Raw genomic sequence first — 17,273 nt, 5'->3', positions numbered from 1 at the left:
AAAACTAATACAAACTAAACTAAACATAGAGAAAATAAAATAAAAACAGAGTAAAAAGTGCAAAGAAAGTAAAATAAAAAAGAAGAAACATGAAAAAAGAGTGAAATAAAGAAAAATATATATAAAGAAGTGACTTCCAATATTCATTACAATAAGTATAAACAAGTTTGGTAGCTTTTCACCCCTATAAGATTACAAACAGATCCCTCTTTTTCCCATAGCCCACCCCTTATCTACAAGCACATCTATAACTTTTCAATCCTGGCATCAGCAAAAAAAAGTCCATAAAAAGTTAACAAATCCCTTTTGTAAATCCAATATAAGGCCATTCCTATATATAGGGGCTCTATAGTAAAGTTTCTTCGGCATTAGATAGGGTGTTGGACAAAATATTTTCATTTCCCTTCCAATCCTTAATTTATATGATTCTATGGGACATATAGAACGCAAGAAATAAAGAAAATTCCACAGGTTTTTGGTCTCATCCTTTCCCAGAAGGTTCATTCACATCCTATATCTGGAAAAAGCCAGTGCCATTTCCTCATGTTCTAAATATAACAAAAGCAGTACTGTGTCTGACATAAATATTTATAGTAGATGACACCTTAAGGATTAATATGTTCCTTTGGAAACTACAGGTATCACTTCAATTTTAGGATGTCTTAGCTACAAATGGCACAAGTTAACTTCAACCTCCTGAAAGATTATGAAATTAGATTGTAACAGCACCCAAAATTTACAAAGATATTTGGAATCTATTATTCTTGTCAGCCAGCAATCGGTAGTCTGAGGCCTCCTTTATGAAAAACCTTTAAAAACAAATATCTCCCTTTGATCACATAAATGCATGCTGACAAAAATAATGGATTCTCAAACACAACCCTTTTCCTCTATGGAAAATTTAATTTCAAATTTACCACAGCAACAGGTATAAATAAAGACATTTAGATACATGTTTAGCAGATTGTGATTAGCATAACGAAAACTAATTGGTTTTTACTTTAAAATTACAGTGTCAAGAAATAACAACTAGGAGAAAAGGGAACATTTCCAAACCGTAGGTTCTCTGTGGAGGCTATTTGGTTCAAATAAGCATAAAAATATTAAGGTATCACTTATCCAGATTAACTACTACTGTGTACTATTATTCTTATATGACAACCTTTTAATTATTTTGCAACACCGCTGTACATAAATATTGGAAACATTATTGTGACTATTTTAAAAAAATCTGGAATCATTAAAATAGAGCACAGTCTCTCTGAAAATATATTCTAATACAGATACAATAAGTTAGGTGAAAAAACATTTATCAGCAAAAGCTATGAATTTTAATTGCAGTGACTCAGTGGGATAAGGCTGATTTCTTGTGAGAGATAAATTGAATGCAAACTTGCAAGGTGTCTAGTTTTAAGGCAGCCAGAAGATTTGGTGCTCCCCCCTCCCCCTGTGTGTATATGTGTGTGTGTGTGTATATATTTAAGTTCTTTTTTAAAAAGCTCATTAACATTACAGGAAAATTTTCCTGTACAAAAATATGCAGGTGTTCAGATTTTGTAAGAAGAAAATTTACCAAAAATTAAGGTTCTTAATTTCGTTGGGGTTTTTTTTCTTCTTGAATTGAGTATTTTTGGTAAGATCTGCATAATGATTATATGTGAACTGAAATTATAAAATCCCAAAACTTGTTCGGAAGTGGTGGGTGCCGCATCCCTGGAGGCTTTTAAGAAGAGACTGGACAGCCATTTCTCAGAAATAGAATAGGTCTCCTGCATGAGCAAGGGGTTGGACTAGTTGACCTCCAAGGTACCTTCCAACTCTGTTACTGTTTAAAAAGTAACTGTAAATGCAACATGCATGTATATAATTGTGCTATGTAAACAATACGAAATGGATTGTTCACTGGATGCTGTCCGTAGGAAAGAACAATATAGTTAGTTATTTTAACTAAGGATCCATGTCTTTTGCTCTGCACATTTTCAGTGCAAGGCGAATAAGAAGTGCATCTTTATTATCTCTTGCAATATAATACGGGGGGTGGGGGGGGAGGTGTCCCTCCCTGATGGCATCCATTCCCAATTTTGCTACCTTGAGTGGCAAAGGCGGCAGAGAAGTTCATTAAACATTAGCAAAACACTGCATGCTTGTGGACTCTTCCTCAGTTTTGCAGCAAGCTCATGCAGTCAAGAAGTGAAATAAAATTCCTCCGTACCTTGTGGTAAGGAAGACTGGTATGCATCACATACTGTATAAGGAGTGTTGGAAAGAAATCTTACCAGGTTCTTGAGATGTGATGTCTCATGTCCTGAGATGGCTCCTGGTTTTCTTCCTTAGTAATTACTTTTTCCAGCTAGCTAGATTTCCTAAGCCTTTAAGATTTTTTCCCCATTGTATTGTTAGAAAGAAATCTTGCTAGGTTTATTTCTGAGCCAGGAATAAAGAATACAGGCAGTTATTTGAATCAGAGGTGAATGTCTTTAGAGATTACCAGTCATCCAGGTCATGGTTGTCCCATAGGTGCTTTTTTCAAGAGGCAACTGGACTTTCTGTTTTTTTCTTTGAAGACGTTTTGCTTCTCATCCAAGAAGCTTCTTCAGCTCTCTGAAGATGTTTTGCTCTCAAGAAGCTGAAGAAGCTTCTTGGATGAGAAGTGAAACATTTTCAAAGACAAAGCAGAAAGCCCAGTTGCCTCTTGAAAGAAAAGCAGTTTTGGGACAATCAGAGGTGAAGTTTATTTTCGGAGTGCAATATACAAAATCAGCTGTTGAAGGCAGTTGCAAGTCTTCTCCAAAAACCCATTATATAGAAAACTGTCCCCATCATGGTCAAAAGTCACAATGATTGTAAAATGTGTCAGTCATGTGGCCAACCTGTTTTCACGACCTTTTTTGCAGTGATTCTTAGTGAACCAATGGTTTGCTATGGATTTGCAGAAAACTGGAAGTAAATCCCAGTTTTTGGCAAACCATTGTAAAATGCAGTCACATGACCACAGGATGCTGCAAATAGCTGTAAATGAGTCCTGGTTGCCAAGCACCTGAAGTTCAGTCACATGACTGCAGAGCTGGGGACTGTCGAAACTTTGAATCCAAGTCATAAGTAGCCCCCAGGTAGGTCCGTGATGACTTCAAATGGTTGCTAAGCAAATGGTCATAAGTTGAAGACTATTCAATAAAACGTTTGTCTGATTACATTTGTATTTCCCATTGCATTTTGCTCCTTGTCAAGAGCTCATTCTAATTTGTAATTTTGAACCTTTTATCCTGTTATGGTGGGATGATTTGATTTCTGTTTCACAGAGGCTAAGGCAGCATATGAAAGTTCATGCACAGGTTTTGCCCTACTACTTTCAGATGCCTTTGTTGAGTGGATTAAACTCTTTACTTATTTAGGATTCCAAACTTAAAAGCATGTTTATTTCCATTGCAGCTGAGGGCCCAAAATTCCACAGCTGAAATTTCAGTGGCTGATTTTTTTTCCAGTAGCATTTTTCAACTGGTTGCATCCATTTTATTTTAATGCCTCAGATTTTCTTTCACCAAGCAGGGAATATCTACACTGGAACTTTGTGTTAGTCCCAGATCAGATCGGCATCTGTATGTTTTCTGTTTGGCAGCTAACTTGATTTATTTCTGATTTAGCTGCAAATTGTATTTGCTGACATTTGAGATTCTGAAGTTCTAAAAAACTAAGGGGCTAGCTGCTTTCCCACAATGGGACCTCTTGCATCACCCCAGCCTCTGGTCTTAGTTCAGCATTTCCCTACCTGCTCAAGCTATTCACTTGCCATAACTTCTTCCCAAGACATAAGTATTCGATAGGAAGAAATAATATATTAGTGGTTTGCAGCTTCATTCCCTAATAGAAGAGACTCCGTTTTGGATGGAAAGACACTAAGCAAATGCACATAATATGAAATAAAATGTTAATGGAAGGAGGAAGGACATTGCTTTGAATGCTGTGTTTTGAATATTTTGATTGCTGTATTGGGGAGACTGCACTGATTAGGCTTCTCCTCTTTTCAAACTATTAGCAGCTTAGATGATGGGAAGTCAGTTGCTTTGCCTGAACTGTTGCTTTGCCTGAACTGTTGGGTGATAACAAAATCCCATCAGAATTTCTGGATAAAGTTACATTTGCAAAGTGTAAGACCTAGAATTAGTGTTCCCTAAAAAAATAATGCCAGAGACCAGGTCAACCATCTTAGTTACTGGGGCTGTGTACCACTTTGGAGTGGGAGAGGGGTACGGATAGGGATGGCACAAGCATAACACTTGTCTGTAACTTCTTAAGTTCCCTACAACCTTTCCTGGGATCAAACCGCTGCCACTGCTTGATTCTGAAAAAAGACCTTTTTAATTAAAGCATCAAAAACAAATGCTGTTTGTGTTCCTGTGCACTCTGAAGCCCCTATTTGCCTTTGAATCGGGGTGAAATCCAGCAGGTTCTGGAGAACCGGTAGCGGAAATTTTGAGCAGTTCGGAGAACTGGCAAATACCACCTCTGGCTGGCTCCAGAGTGGGATGGGAATGGAGATTTTGCAATATCCTTCTTGCAGGAGTGGGGAGGGAATGGGGATTTTGCAGTATCCTTCCCTTGGAATGGGTGGGAATGGGGATTTTGCAGTATCCTTCCCCTGGAATGGGTGGGAATGGAGATTTTGCAGTATCCTTCCCCTGCCATGCCCACCAAGCCACACCCACCAAGCCACACCATGCCCACCAAGTAACGCCCACAGAACCAGTAGTAAAAAAATTTGGATTTCACCACGGCTTTGAATCCAACATGCTGCCTTAGAATTTAGTTCCCAAAACCATTGAATGTCCCTGGGACTAACTGACTGACTTATTTATTGTATAGGGTTGGCTACTTGCGGAGCAACTGTGGATGGCTAACAGGGTCGAAACATCTTACAATACAATAACAAGGGAATAAAATGCCCACTGCATTTTAGTATCTTATATGGAGAGCACGCTTACATGTCAGTCTGTCCCAATGGTTGGGAGAAGTTGTCGGTCTTCAAATGCTGACAGGATGTTCCACAGGATAGGTATGCCTTGTGGGCCCAGTCAGATGACCTTGTTTAATTGATGGGACCCAGAGTTTCCTACCCCTGTTAGATTTTGTAGGACAGGCAGAAATAATTGGAGACAGACAGTTCCTCAAATATGTAGGTTTTCTTCCTCTAACAGTGATTGATCTGAGAAAGTCTTGCTAATTCTGTCCCACACTAAAATCTGTCAGAATGATCAAGACTTGAATTCCAATGCCCATACTGAAAGCAAACTGAAATGTATTTAGACATTCTATCTTTGCTATAATTTAAAACTAAATGAACATCACATTGTTCAAAAAGGAATATTAGAACAGGATGAGGAATATAGAATAACAGTTGGAAGGGACCTTGGAAGTCAACTAGTCCAATCCTTTGCTCAAGTAGGAGATCCTATACGATTCTAGACAAATGGCTGTCCACTTTCTTCTTAAAAACCTCCAGTGATGGACTACCCACAACTTCTGGAGGCAAGCCATTCCACTGATTAATTGTCCTCTGTGACAGGATTTAGACAGAAATTTCTCCTTAGTGCTAGGTTGGATCTGTTTGATAAGCTTCCAACCATTACTTCTTGCCCTGTCCTCAGGTGCTTTGGAACCTCATTTATATTTAAATAGACAGAAGTAAAACAGGAGCTACCCGTTCTGTCAAAGTGGCATGTATCTTCAGCAGGCATTCAGGACACCTTTTGTCCACTCTGATAGTCTTTCTTTACTAGATCTAATCAGCTAAAATGAGCAAGAGCCATATCTACATTTGTGGAGTGACCTGATTCAATTGTAATGTCCACGTCCTTAGGTTGAAACAAATGAAACGGATCTCAAGTTCTGACTTTGCAGGGGTCTGTACTGCCAGTTCCTTGAGATGGATCTCTACAGTTTTTGCCATCGGAAACAACTTTTGTGGATAGCCGTTAAGTATTTAAAAATAAAATAAAGCTATAATATTAAAAAAAAAATCTTTCATTGCCACATAGAGGGAAAACCAGTGTAATGTATACTGTTGTTGGTCAAATCTGTTTCCTGCTTTGTGTTACTTATGCTTGGGTTTTATTTTTTGAACAATGGTCTTCCTATATCCTTTGAAATATAGCAGCAGAGGGGGCTAGCTCAAAAAGTAAAGGGCTTGAATACTCTTTGAATTCTTGTGATCCAAATATTGAAACTGAACCCTTTATCTTCAGAGACCATGTGTCAGGCTTCACACCAGGGCTTGCCAGTAAATCACAGCTTTTCCATCAATGCTTAGCCCTTTATTTAGCTTTTGGCTTGACTTTTCAGGAAACTCTCAGAAGTGATCCAGCTAGATTAGAATTCTTACTGCAGACAGGAATAAGGCCTGAACATAATAATCAATTATCTGCTGCAGAGCAAAGATGAGTTCAAACTTACCTTTTTTTTTCTTTCTGCTTTTCAGAGTTAGTGAGCAGGATACTTGGTGGTTTTGGGGGGCCAAGAGAGATTTTTGTAATGACTTCTAATCTTGGAGCTTCCCGCCCAGGGGTGAAATCCAGCAGGTTCTGACAGGTTTTGGAGAACTGGTAGCAGAAATTCTGAGTAGTTCAGAGAACCAGCAAATACCACCTCTGGCTGGCCCCAGAGTGGGGTGGGAATGGAGATTTTGCAATATCCTTCCCCCAGGAGTGGGGAGGGAATGGAGATTTTGCAATATCCTTCTCCCAGGAATGGGGAGGGAACGGAGATTTTGCAGTATCCTTTCCCTGCCATGCCCACAAAGCCACACCCACAGAACCGGTAGTAAAAAAATTTGGATTTCACTACTGCTTCCGTGTCATCCACTTCAGCCATGAGATTATGAGTTGAAGGCAATGGACAGACACGCCCATGAGTGCTGTTTGTTTGACAAACACGAAATTGCACTAGATACACTTCTAGACATCTGGTCTCTCATTTTATTCTTGACCTGTATGTTTGAAATCTTCAGACAGATCTTATGTCAATCTTGATTTAGCATTTGTGCCCTTGGGAGCCTTTCCCCACTTCCGTTTAGTATTGTATGAATGAACATGGAATTTATAAGATTGCCCTTCTTAAATACATGACTCGGAGTGACTAACAGTTAAAAACCTAATAAGTAAGCCACAGAATTATAAATCACACAAATAACAGCTGAAAAACTGGCTCACAACAACACTGATAAGCATCCCAGTCAGCACATCCAAGAAACCGACTCACCCACGCAGTCGTTTCCTAGTAAACTCATGAGCTTGGCTTCATCTTATCCAGTGGTGGGATTCAGCCAGTTCGCACCACTTCAGGAGAACCGGTTGTTAACTTTATGAGCAGTTTGACAAACTGGTTGTTGGAAGAAATCATTAGGGCAGAGAACCGGTTGTTAAATTACTTGAATCCCACCACTGATCTTATCCCCAACCATAATGACACACCTTAGAGTTTTCTTGAGCTGTTTCAGCTTTCCTTTATAAACCATGACAATTTTTCCATAAGTGCAATCTCATATGCTTTGCCATTTGGTTAATTTCTAGAGGTGAGATCCGCCAGATGACTGTTAATTATTTTTGGCTAAGACATTATCTCTCTCTTTCCTACAACTGCTGGTGCCTGGACAATGTTCTACACAGGGTCATTCTTTGAGCAATGAGACTGGGCTCTTCCTTATATCCTTATAGCCATTGGAAACAATTCCACTAGTAAAGTAGGAGAACCTCTCCTGTTTTGTTGGGCAGATTCTCCTCCTTAGCCAGCCTTGACTGATGACAGATCATCAGAATTGCAATTAAGAGATAGTTTCCAACCAGTTGCTGACAGAAAGGGGGCAGAAAAGCTAGATGATTTGATCACTTAACATTCCTGCATATCCTGAATCAGGACATCATCATCCAGTAGCAGGCTAGAATAAAGATTTTAACGGCAGGATTAAGGATTGGCAGTATGGGTACAACAAATGTTATAACAGTATGATTTTCTGAAAAGGGTAGCTAGAGAGTACCTTAACTTGGTTAGTGTGGAAAGCCACTTTCTTGGAACAATATTCCTGCAGAATAATTGGAAGAATTACTGAAATAATGTGAATGGAAAGACATTGTGTATATGCTTATTATTTGGTGCATTTTATTAAGATTATTTATTGAACAAAGTCCTGCAGATTTACTATAATGGGCCAGGAAGGCTTCAGGTTAGAAAACAATGGTTCTTGAGGCTGGAGTTCTGTTTTAAAAGAGTCTGAACAAACTCCTACAGTTGTCACTTCACCTGATTATTCTTTTTCATGCTTTCCTTTGCTCCAGGGGATGCAGAACACATTGCAGAATCTATAATAAGTTATTCCAAGGCAGCCTCCATGCTGATACCATGGATTTCAATTTCCATAGTTTCCCCTCCAGACTGTTTCTAACTAATATCCTCATTTTTGCAACACCCCCAAGGGAATACTTTTACACTACTCTCTCCTTCTGGGATTAACAGAAATTCAACTTATTAATGGAAAACAATTTCTGAAACTGTCAGTGGTTTTCAGAGCAAGTTTCTTTCCTTGTAGCAAAATTAAATAGTTGGTGAAGAAAAAAGTAATTTAATTCATTTTAATAGACACGTAGTACTTTGTGGTTTTCAGCCATCAACCAAAAGGTCTAAGAGAACTTTTTTTTCGTGGTCTATCCTCAGAATGCCCTGTACAATATTTAAACTAGAGTAGGAAACCTGCGGCAAAATATGCCTCTGTCCAATGTTATGTGATTTTTGTGCCATGTTGTAGATTCCAATAATTTCCAGGCTCTATCCAAACTTGATTGTCATCCTGAAATACACATCCAGCTGGTTCTTATCAAATAATCTGGATTTCTGCCTGGAAAAATTGTCCATTTGTATATTTAATTCAATGGCAAATGCAGAACAATTATACAGGTAAATATCTTTTTTTGGCAGACAGATTCATTTTCAGCCCCAGGGCTTGTCTGCCAGAAACCATCCACTGAATCTTTAAACTAGGAAACATTTGTGTCTGTTCCCCCCCCCATTATCCTACCCAACTGTCATTTCCCGCCCTTAATCATTTTATATAGTTTTTATTGGCCCTTTGAATCCAAAGTGTTTCATGGTTAATTATAAGCTGCTCAACTGTAATATTGAAGAGATTCCCAGGAAATAAATAGAGGAGTCATAAAGGTTACAAATTTATTTGTAACTAAGATCAGCATGCTAATGCTAACATAAAAGCAAGTATGAAATGTTGGTTACTTGAGTGGGGCAATCAGAAATGATCTACAACTGAGAATCTGCATTTTTGGGTTGGCATTGTGAATCAATATAAATGTCTTGGGAAATATAATCTATACAGCTTATGCAGTTTTTGAAATATGCAAATGAAAAGAGAGCAAGACTATTTGTTAATATGCTTTTGGACTGCCAAATTCAATTTTGTAGAGGCATTCATTCAACAATTTATCAAGCATTGTCAAAACATGCTTTTATAAACTGTATTAGTTTTAGATTGATTAGTGAGGGAGATGGAATTATATGGAACTGACAAGCAAAGATATAGCAAGAAATAACCAAAGCTATTAATGCACCAATAATGGTTTCCTAAATGATATTGTTTAAAAGAGCCTGTTTATTCAAAACAGAAGTGATGTTTCATTAAATCCACTTATCTTCAAGAGGATTCATCCGGGATATTTTAAACATCACCAGTCAAATCTAGGTTTGCAAGCTATGGTTGTAACAGAAAATTAGCCTTACAGGAAGCAAAAGCGATTGTACTTTAATCCTTTGCAAAAAGTACTTTAGTACTTTTCAGATGTAAATAGGGCATATTGGATGTATGGTAGGGTAGGAGATGGATTTCAGTCACATCTCTGACTACAATATGTTCAAGTTGGCTACTTTGTATATCATGAGGAATATAAGAATAATCAGCTGAACCTGTGATTAGTGTGAGCAGCTGTCATGTCAGTAGACTAGAGCATCCAATGTCAGCACTGTACAGATGCATTAAAAATGGTTAGGCATTTCTCTTCTTCCCCACTGACTAAAGGTTCACAAATACTGATAGAGTTTATATCTATTTCTGATGGGAGGAAATTGTCCTTTTCTGTCTGCCCCCCCCCACCCCCAAAGTCTTTTTGCCACACTTCTGCAATGAGGCTGGGAAATTTGCTGTCTGCAAGAAAGTAATCAGGATTACTGTCTGTACAGACAGCAAATTTCCCAGCCTCATCAGTAATCAGGATTACTTTCTGGATAGTAATTAGTTAAATAGTTCTCCCATTGTCTTCCCTTTTCCCTACAATGGCTACTATAAATTCTCATTGCTGGTTTGGAGGGAGTCTTATGTGCTCTTTATCCTAGATATTTGCTACTCCTATCTTTGAAGAACCAGTATTGCCAAAACATGCTGCTTAGAAGTGGCTGGACTATCAAAAGAACTAGCCACTTAGCCAGGGGAGCAGAATCAGCCTGCCTGGGAGGAACCATTGCAGGAGGTTCCCAGCTTCTCTTCCAATCTTAGGTGGGCAAACCACATTCTTAAAGTCCTACACCAGTCACACAAATCTTAGCTAATGGGAAATTTAGTCTCTAATTTTGGCTGTAGGTGTGACCTTAAAAAGAGTAACATTTGGTTTTAAAAATGGCCAGAGGTCCCTGGCTGGATGGGAGAGGCAATCCTGCAACAGGCTGGCTGAAAGTCTACAGAATGCCAACCTTAGGAAGAACTCTTCTTCAGATGAAACAAAACATTCATCTAGGAGATTTTTTTAATAGGACTTTAGGAATTGTCTGGAAAATCTAGGATTTACTTTACTTTGCAATGTATTTCAGATTCTGTCACATATTAAACAAAACAAGGTGGAAGAATGTAACTGCAGTTGACTTGGGGCCTGGAGGCATGGAAAGAAAGACACATTGGAGGGTGAAAACTACTAGAAGATCTGGGAACAACAGCCTGGAGATGTTGTGGTTAGTTTTGTACCAATGAGCAGATTCATTCTGATCCTGTGCTCTTTTCTACATCAGCGTCCAAAAGATGCTGGAGAAAGTCTGTGCTCCAGTGGTTTGAATCCTAGCACTGCATGATGGGGTGAGTTCCCATCACTTGCCTCGGCTTCTGCCAATTTAGCAGTTTGAAAGCATACTACATGCAAGTAGATAAATAGATTTTCCCACTTTGGTGGGAAAAATAATGATGCTTCATGTGGAAGTACAAATCCAACTGGTGCTGGACCTGCTCGAATGCCCTGCCCAAACATGAGGCGACATCAGTGGAAGGAAAAAGCCCAGGATGGATGCTGTAGGCCATTTTGAGTGTGGAGTTAGTTCGCCCCTTGTGGTGCACTCTGGATAGCACGTGAGCGTGAACCAAACGGACTAGCAATCTTAGGCAGCCAAACAACTACTCTGTATTAGCACTGTAACATTCTGGCCAATGTACCGTTGCCATATGCTAAATAAATAAACTTGAATGATATAAAACAAAATGGGTCACTTCAAAGGTTTCTTTTGAACAGGTTTCTTTTCTTATGTGCTTCTTTCCATTATGGCTCAAGTACAATAGAAATGTCAGACATTAACATGCCACTTGGTAATAAAACATATATCTCAACTATACAGAACATGCTGAGCCTTTTACAGAAAAACTGCAGTGTGCAGAAGGATCCGTGACAGAAGAATTCCAGTCTGTACCTCCAGATGCAAGTGACAGAAACTGGGGAAAAAGAGTGAGATGTATGAAAGTCTCCAAAGTGAAACTTGAAGACGAACGTGGAGGAAAGCAAAATGAAAGGCAATGTTCCAAGTTTTTGGTGAAAGCATAACTAGAAAATTTCTCTACAATATTTCAATTTGTGGCTTAATTCACAGAGTATTTTACTGTGTAAGAATGGACCCATGGGCTATGTTTATAAACCAGCTTTCTCCAATCTGGTGCCCTCAGATATATTGGACAACAACCAGCTTTCCCAAATTGTCATTTAAACTAAAGGACACCAGGTTGGACAAGCTTGTTGTAGACTAAAGATAATTAAAGGATCATCTGCTAGCCATTATATCATTGGCAACATTTCCTCACAAGTTTCAATGATTATTACTGTTATGGCTACTACTTTATTTCCAGTTGTCTTTTCTTACTATTCACTTTTGTTATTCCCAATTTTTATATTTTCATCTCCACAGTCCCTGAACATCTTTCTCCTGACCTAGCAATGTCTAGAGTCCTTTTATCTTTAGGACATCATTAAATTATTCTCTAGCTGATGCCAGCACTTCCAAATTTCATATAGATGGGAGAGTGTTGAGCTACTATTCAAAATTAAATCTCTATGCCAGCCCTTAGCGCTTAGAGTTTATTTATTAGTTTGTTCATTTCCCTGAATTGTTTAAAAGACTCACTAGAAGCATAAGAAAAACATCAGTGTTCTTAATTATCATCCTTTGAGTGAGTTAGCAAACAAAATACATGCACCGTGTTGGGAGGAAACATAATCAAACATATATCCCTGAAATAAAAGCAATTATTTTCTTAGTGATTTTGCACATTTCTTATACTGTACGTCTGATCTTCCCAAATTTAAGCCGACAGTTATCTTCTATACTTATCTTCTATACTTCAGTAACTAATACCACCCTCAAGCAGTGAAAGGCAGAATTAAATTTTCTGCCCCCAGGAAAATGAGAGTTCTTGGTTTCAGAAGGATAAGTAAAATTAAATACTTATGTTTTGTGGACATACTTGGAAATGTACTTCACACTGAAACAACATAGATTGGGGAAAAATATATAGCTTGAGTTAATTATTACCCCTTAAAGGAACATGTTATTTTTTGCACATTGTTTTTCAGTTCAGAATCCAATTTGTTTTTTACTATCTGCTTTGATGATGGAAGATTATTTACTTACTTTTATATTACAATTGTTACACTATCCATCTCTAAGAAATTGGGGCAGCTTCTAAGCACATCAAAACATTTAATAGTTGAATTATCAATAATAAAAAAGGAGAACACACATTCTTTTTTTAAAAAATGCACTGTACACACTATCCAGTGATTGCATGAATAGAAAAGGCCTATATTTTCAGGAGGTCTGAAGATTAAAGCATAGGTGGGCTTCTATTGAAAGAAATCCTGCGTGAAGAGCAAGCTGATTTAGAGAAAGTCATTCTGCCTACTATAGATGACCATGATTTAATTATGACATACTCAACTTCAAGCATCATGGATTGTATGGGAATAGGTTTTAATATAGTAATGCTAGCATCTTCTATGGCACCCAGAAGCATACTGTGTATTACTGGAGCATTGCTAGCAGTGAGCAGGCAAGTTTTTTTTTAAAAAAAATCAGCTTTCAAGTTATTTCCATGGCATCCTTTTCTTTCAGTCCAAGGCTAAGGCCAATGAGAGATTCAGAATGGAGATTTAAACCACAATAAAAATGAAATTATATTTAACTGGATGCAATGCACTGAGCCTTCCAATACTGAATTATCTCACTAACAAATGTATGCATGCTTACCATATGGTGGACCTAATAGAATCCTAAAAATCTCAAAATGAAATAACAAAACTTGATGATTGCTCTGAGTTCTTAGGTGTGAAGAGATCACTGCAACATTACCCATATTTGATTTGATTTAGGCTTAGTGTCTGCAATAGCCATAGAAATAAATATTTGGACTTAGAAAAACTGAAATAGTAAAAATCTGTATGCAATTTAATTATGTAGGTATCTGTATAACATTAGACACTACAAGGTTGCCATTTTAATGTAGAAATGTTACTGGTGGTTTTAGAACCATTTTTAACTGGACTAATCCCAATAATTGATCTGACCCGTGGGAAATTTTAAGTGTTTCCCACTTAAGTGTGTTTCTTATTTAACAATCACTTGGTTAGCAACTGTTTGAAGTTATAATTGTGCCAAAAATGGGGAGACTTTTGACTGGGTCCTTGTAGTTGCAACTGTCCCAGCAATCACATGATCATGATTTGGATGCTTGGTGGTTGGTTTGCAATTATAATGGTCACAGTTTCCTCTGTTCATGTAGCCACTATTTGTGACATTCAGTGCCAGCATTCGACAAGCAAAGAAGCCGGCAGGAAGTCACATATGGTAATCATGTGATGTCATGCTTAATGACCACACAGGAGTCACTTAACAACAGCAACCGGAACTGCCATAACTGCCAGCATGGTCAAGTGACATTGTGCTCAACAATTGTATTGCTTAGTGATGGAGTTGCTGGTCCCAATTATTGTAGTTAAGCAAGAACTACCTGTATAAGAATTTGATGTCACACAGAATAGAATTTTTACATATGATAAAAAGTAATCATGCTGTATTATCTCTTGATGGGTTTTTCATGTCATAATAAAATCTGAAATAATATTAATTCATTCTATTTGATACTGTAATATGCATCCTAAAATATAATTAAAAAATAGAAGGCCCAGAGGATTTTCCCAAGGCTGTTCAATTAGAATTACTATAATTACATACTTTTTTTCCTGTGTCTTCTTTAAAGCAGGTGCTATCTTATAACTGAAGTGACAGCTGAATATGATTCTTCAAAGATGAATGAGATGACACTGTAGGGAAAATCTGACATAGAAGAGAACTCTAGTGGAGAGGCAAGCTGTATGAGAATGGCTCTGAAAGAAAGCTTTGGGGAAAGCTGGCTTTGTGTGATAGATACTCACAGATGAATTGATCTTGTAGCTAGAATCTCTGGCTCAAAATAGAAACATCTTGACAAATATCACTGCGTACCCCCAATACCCTAATGAAAGTTTTCCAATGAACATTCCCCCATTTTCTTCTCTTTACCGTGTGCTCTGAACAAGACCGGGGCTTAGTTCCAATAGGAAATTGAACCTCACAAATGGCAGATTTAGCTCACAAGAAAATTGGTCTGAGGATACGCTGCAGACTTTTTTTTTTTTAAATCCCATTTCCCCCCTTTTGTTCTTGGCAGTCTCAAAATCCAGGCTGTTCAAGCATGCACTCATTTTTGCACGAAGGGTTTTTTTTAAAATAGCTTGTCAGGCTATAATGTAAAGTAGGTCAGTGTTCATTCAAAAAAAAAAAAAGTCTATACAATTCATTTGAATGTATGAGTGGGAAAAAAAGCTCCTTTTCAGTCTGTAAGCATGTTGTCCTTTATGGCATTTAAAGCACTTAATCCAGGAGGCTTATCCATGTGGGAAGAATGACGGGCATTTTATGTAACAGTCTTTATTATACATGCCCACCTTTAGAGAGGTAGGCAATCAGTGTTACAATCACTCCAACATATACCCCTGTGCCGATGGTAATTGAAAGTGCAGCGAGGAAGAGTGCTCGTCGAGAAGCTGAGCTTGCCTGGTGAAAGTCCCCCTTGGAGATGGCCTTACTTGTCTGGAAACAAACAAAGAAATACTTAGGTTACTATATTGTATATTATTCACTATAACTTGTTATAGATAATATCATCAGTTGTTTTTCAGCAAAGGACTCTTTCTTGTCTGCTGAAAATTAGTTCTGTCTGTGGCTGGATTAGATGAATAAAGCAATTTAATTCTATTATAGTCTTAGATTGAAAACTAATGTGAAGTTATGATTCTGGCGTAGACCAAAGAAACCCAGGTTCAATTCATCACTCAGCAATAAACTTGATTGGATTAGCTTGAGTCAATCAATATAACTAAGCTCACAGGATTCTTGTGAAGATTTTCTCTTTCCACTCATCTCATTTTTTAATATATAAATTATAAATCAATTGCAAGATAAATAAACATTTTGCAGTCTATCTGTCAATCAATATCACACATCCTGTCCAAGGATTAGAGATTAAAGTCTGGCTATGATTTCCAGGAGTGCTGAGAGCTGTTTGCTGGCTGCATTGCCAAATAATATGGAATGTTCAATTCCTCCCTGGTTCAACAAATATCTATTCCTTCAGTAATGGTATGTTATTGCTTCTACAAATATTTCTTTTCTTTCGAAATAAATTGATCCAATGTCACCAAAATACTTCTACGTTATGTTCATATAAGAAGCATAACCCAGACAGTTTCTTAATGACAGTTCTAGAAGCATTTTTAAAATGTGTAGGCCTATTCCAATTTGTCTGTACAACATGCAACAATTATAGCAGAATAAGACAAAACCAACCATCCAGAAAAAGGAATGCCAACCCTGTGTCCAGAACCAACCACTCAAGTCCAAGGCCTGGGAGAAGAACCAGCTTTTAAGGGCTCATTTGAATAGGGCTGGGGGGTGGGGATGCAAATCTCAGGAAGGGCATCATTTTAGAGGGCAGATACCACAATCAAGAAAGTCCACTTCCTGTAGTCCATCAGATAACCTTTTTAATTGATGGAACCCAAGGCTTACCACTGTATGTTGCCTGATAATATGAAGATGGGCAGAAGCTACTGAAGACAGTCCTTCATATAACCATTAGGCTTTATACCATGAAAGGTTTTATATGTGAAAACAAGCACCTGTCAGGGTTCCGACTCGAGAGCTGCCAGCACCTTGAATTACATCTGGAAGCCTACTAATAACAGAGCAGTTCATGAAGCAGAGGTGATAGGTAGAAATACTGTGGCATATCCATAACTGTCCATTCCATTGCATTCTGAACCAGCAGCAGCCTTCAAGTGGCTTTCAAAAATAGCTGCAGGTACGGCATACTGCAATAGTTCAAATGCAAATGACCAAACATGAGTGACAGTCTTAGGTGCCTCTCAGTCCAGGTATGGGTGCAATTGGCAGAATCCATGTCTATGTCTAGTAAATTTTCCACTTGGGAGGTCTTCTGCTGGGATAAGAGAGAAGGCATTATTTCCCTACCAGAACCTGTAAAGCCAACTTTGGGCTGGATGTGGATGACCCTAAAGTCTATCCTCTTTGTGGTTTAAATGGCTGCTAACTAAATTTTGTGTCTTATATCTCCTTTTGCTAATTGGTCATTGTAAATTATAGTTGGCATTTTGGGTGAGAGGTATATGGGCCTCAGTGCGGGTTCATGCAGAGTGAGCAAGACTATGTCACATTGATGGGTAGAGCTAGGCTCAAAACAAAGGAAGAATACTGACTTATGTCTTATTTTGGCTATCATTAGTTCTGAGGTAACAAGTACCCTGTTTTCCCCCAAATAAGGCATCCCCTGATAATAAGCCCAATTGGTCTTTTGAGCACATGGCAATAAGGCCAAGCGCTTATTTCAGGGTTCAAAAAAATATAAGACAGGGTCTTATTTT

General features: G+C 38.1%; 1 protein-coding gene across 4 annotated transcripts in view; it reads right to left on the bottom strand.

The window, feature by feature from the left end:
• Positions 1-12,360: 12,360 nt before the first annotated feature.
• The window catches only part of SYNDIG1L (synapse differentiation inducing 1 like), a 50,910-nt gene continuing 45,997 nt past the window's right edge, over positions 12,361-17,273 (bottom strand). For all 4 annotated transcript variants that reach the window (XM_034418101.3, XM_034418099.3, XM_034418100.3 and 1 more), the window contains one exon: positions 12,361-15,423. In XM_034418101.3, coding sequence (XP_034273992.1) covers positions 15,265-15,423 — 159 coding nt within the window. In that variant the 3' untranslated portion in view covers positions 12,361-15,264. The remainder of the gene's footprint in view (positions 15,424-17,273) is intronic.

This window comes from Pantherophis guttatus, chromosome 1, assembly GCF_059756535.1.
Source record: "Pantherophis guttatus breed Tessera chromosome 1, ASM5975653v1, whole genome shotgun sequence".
NCBI classification, from domain to species: Eukaryota; Metazoa; Chordata; class Lepidosauria; order Squamata; family Colubridae; genus Pantherophis; species Pantherophis guttatus.
The sequence above is the reverse complement of the archived record's forward strand: the minus strand, read 5'-3'. Positions and strand labels throughout refer to the sequence as shown.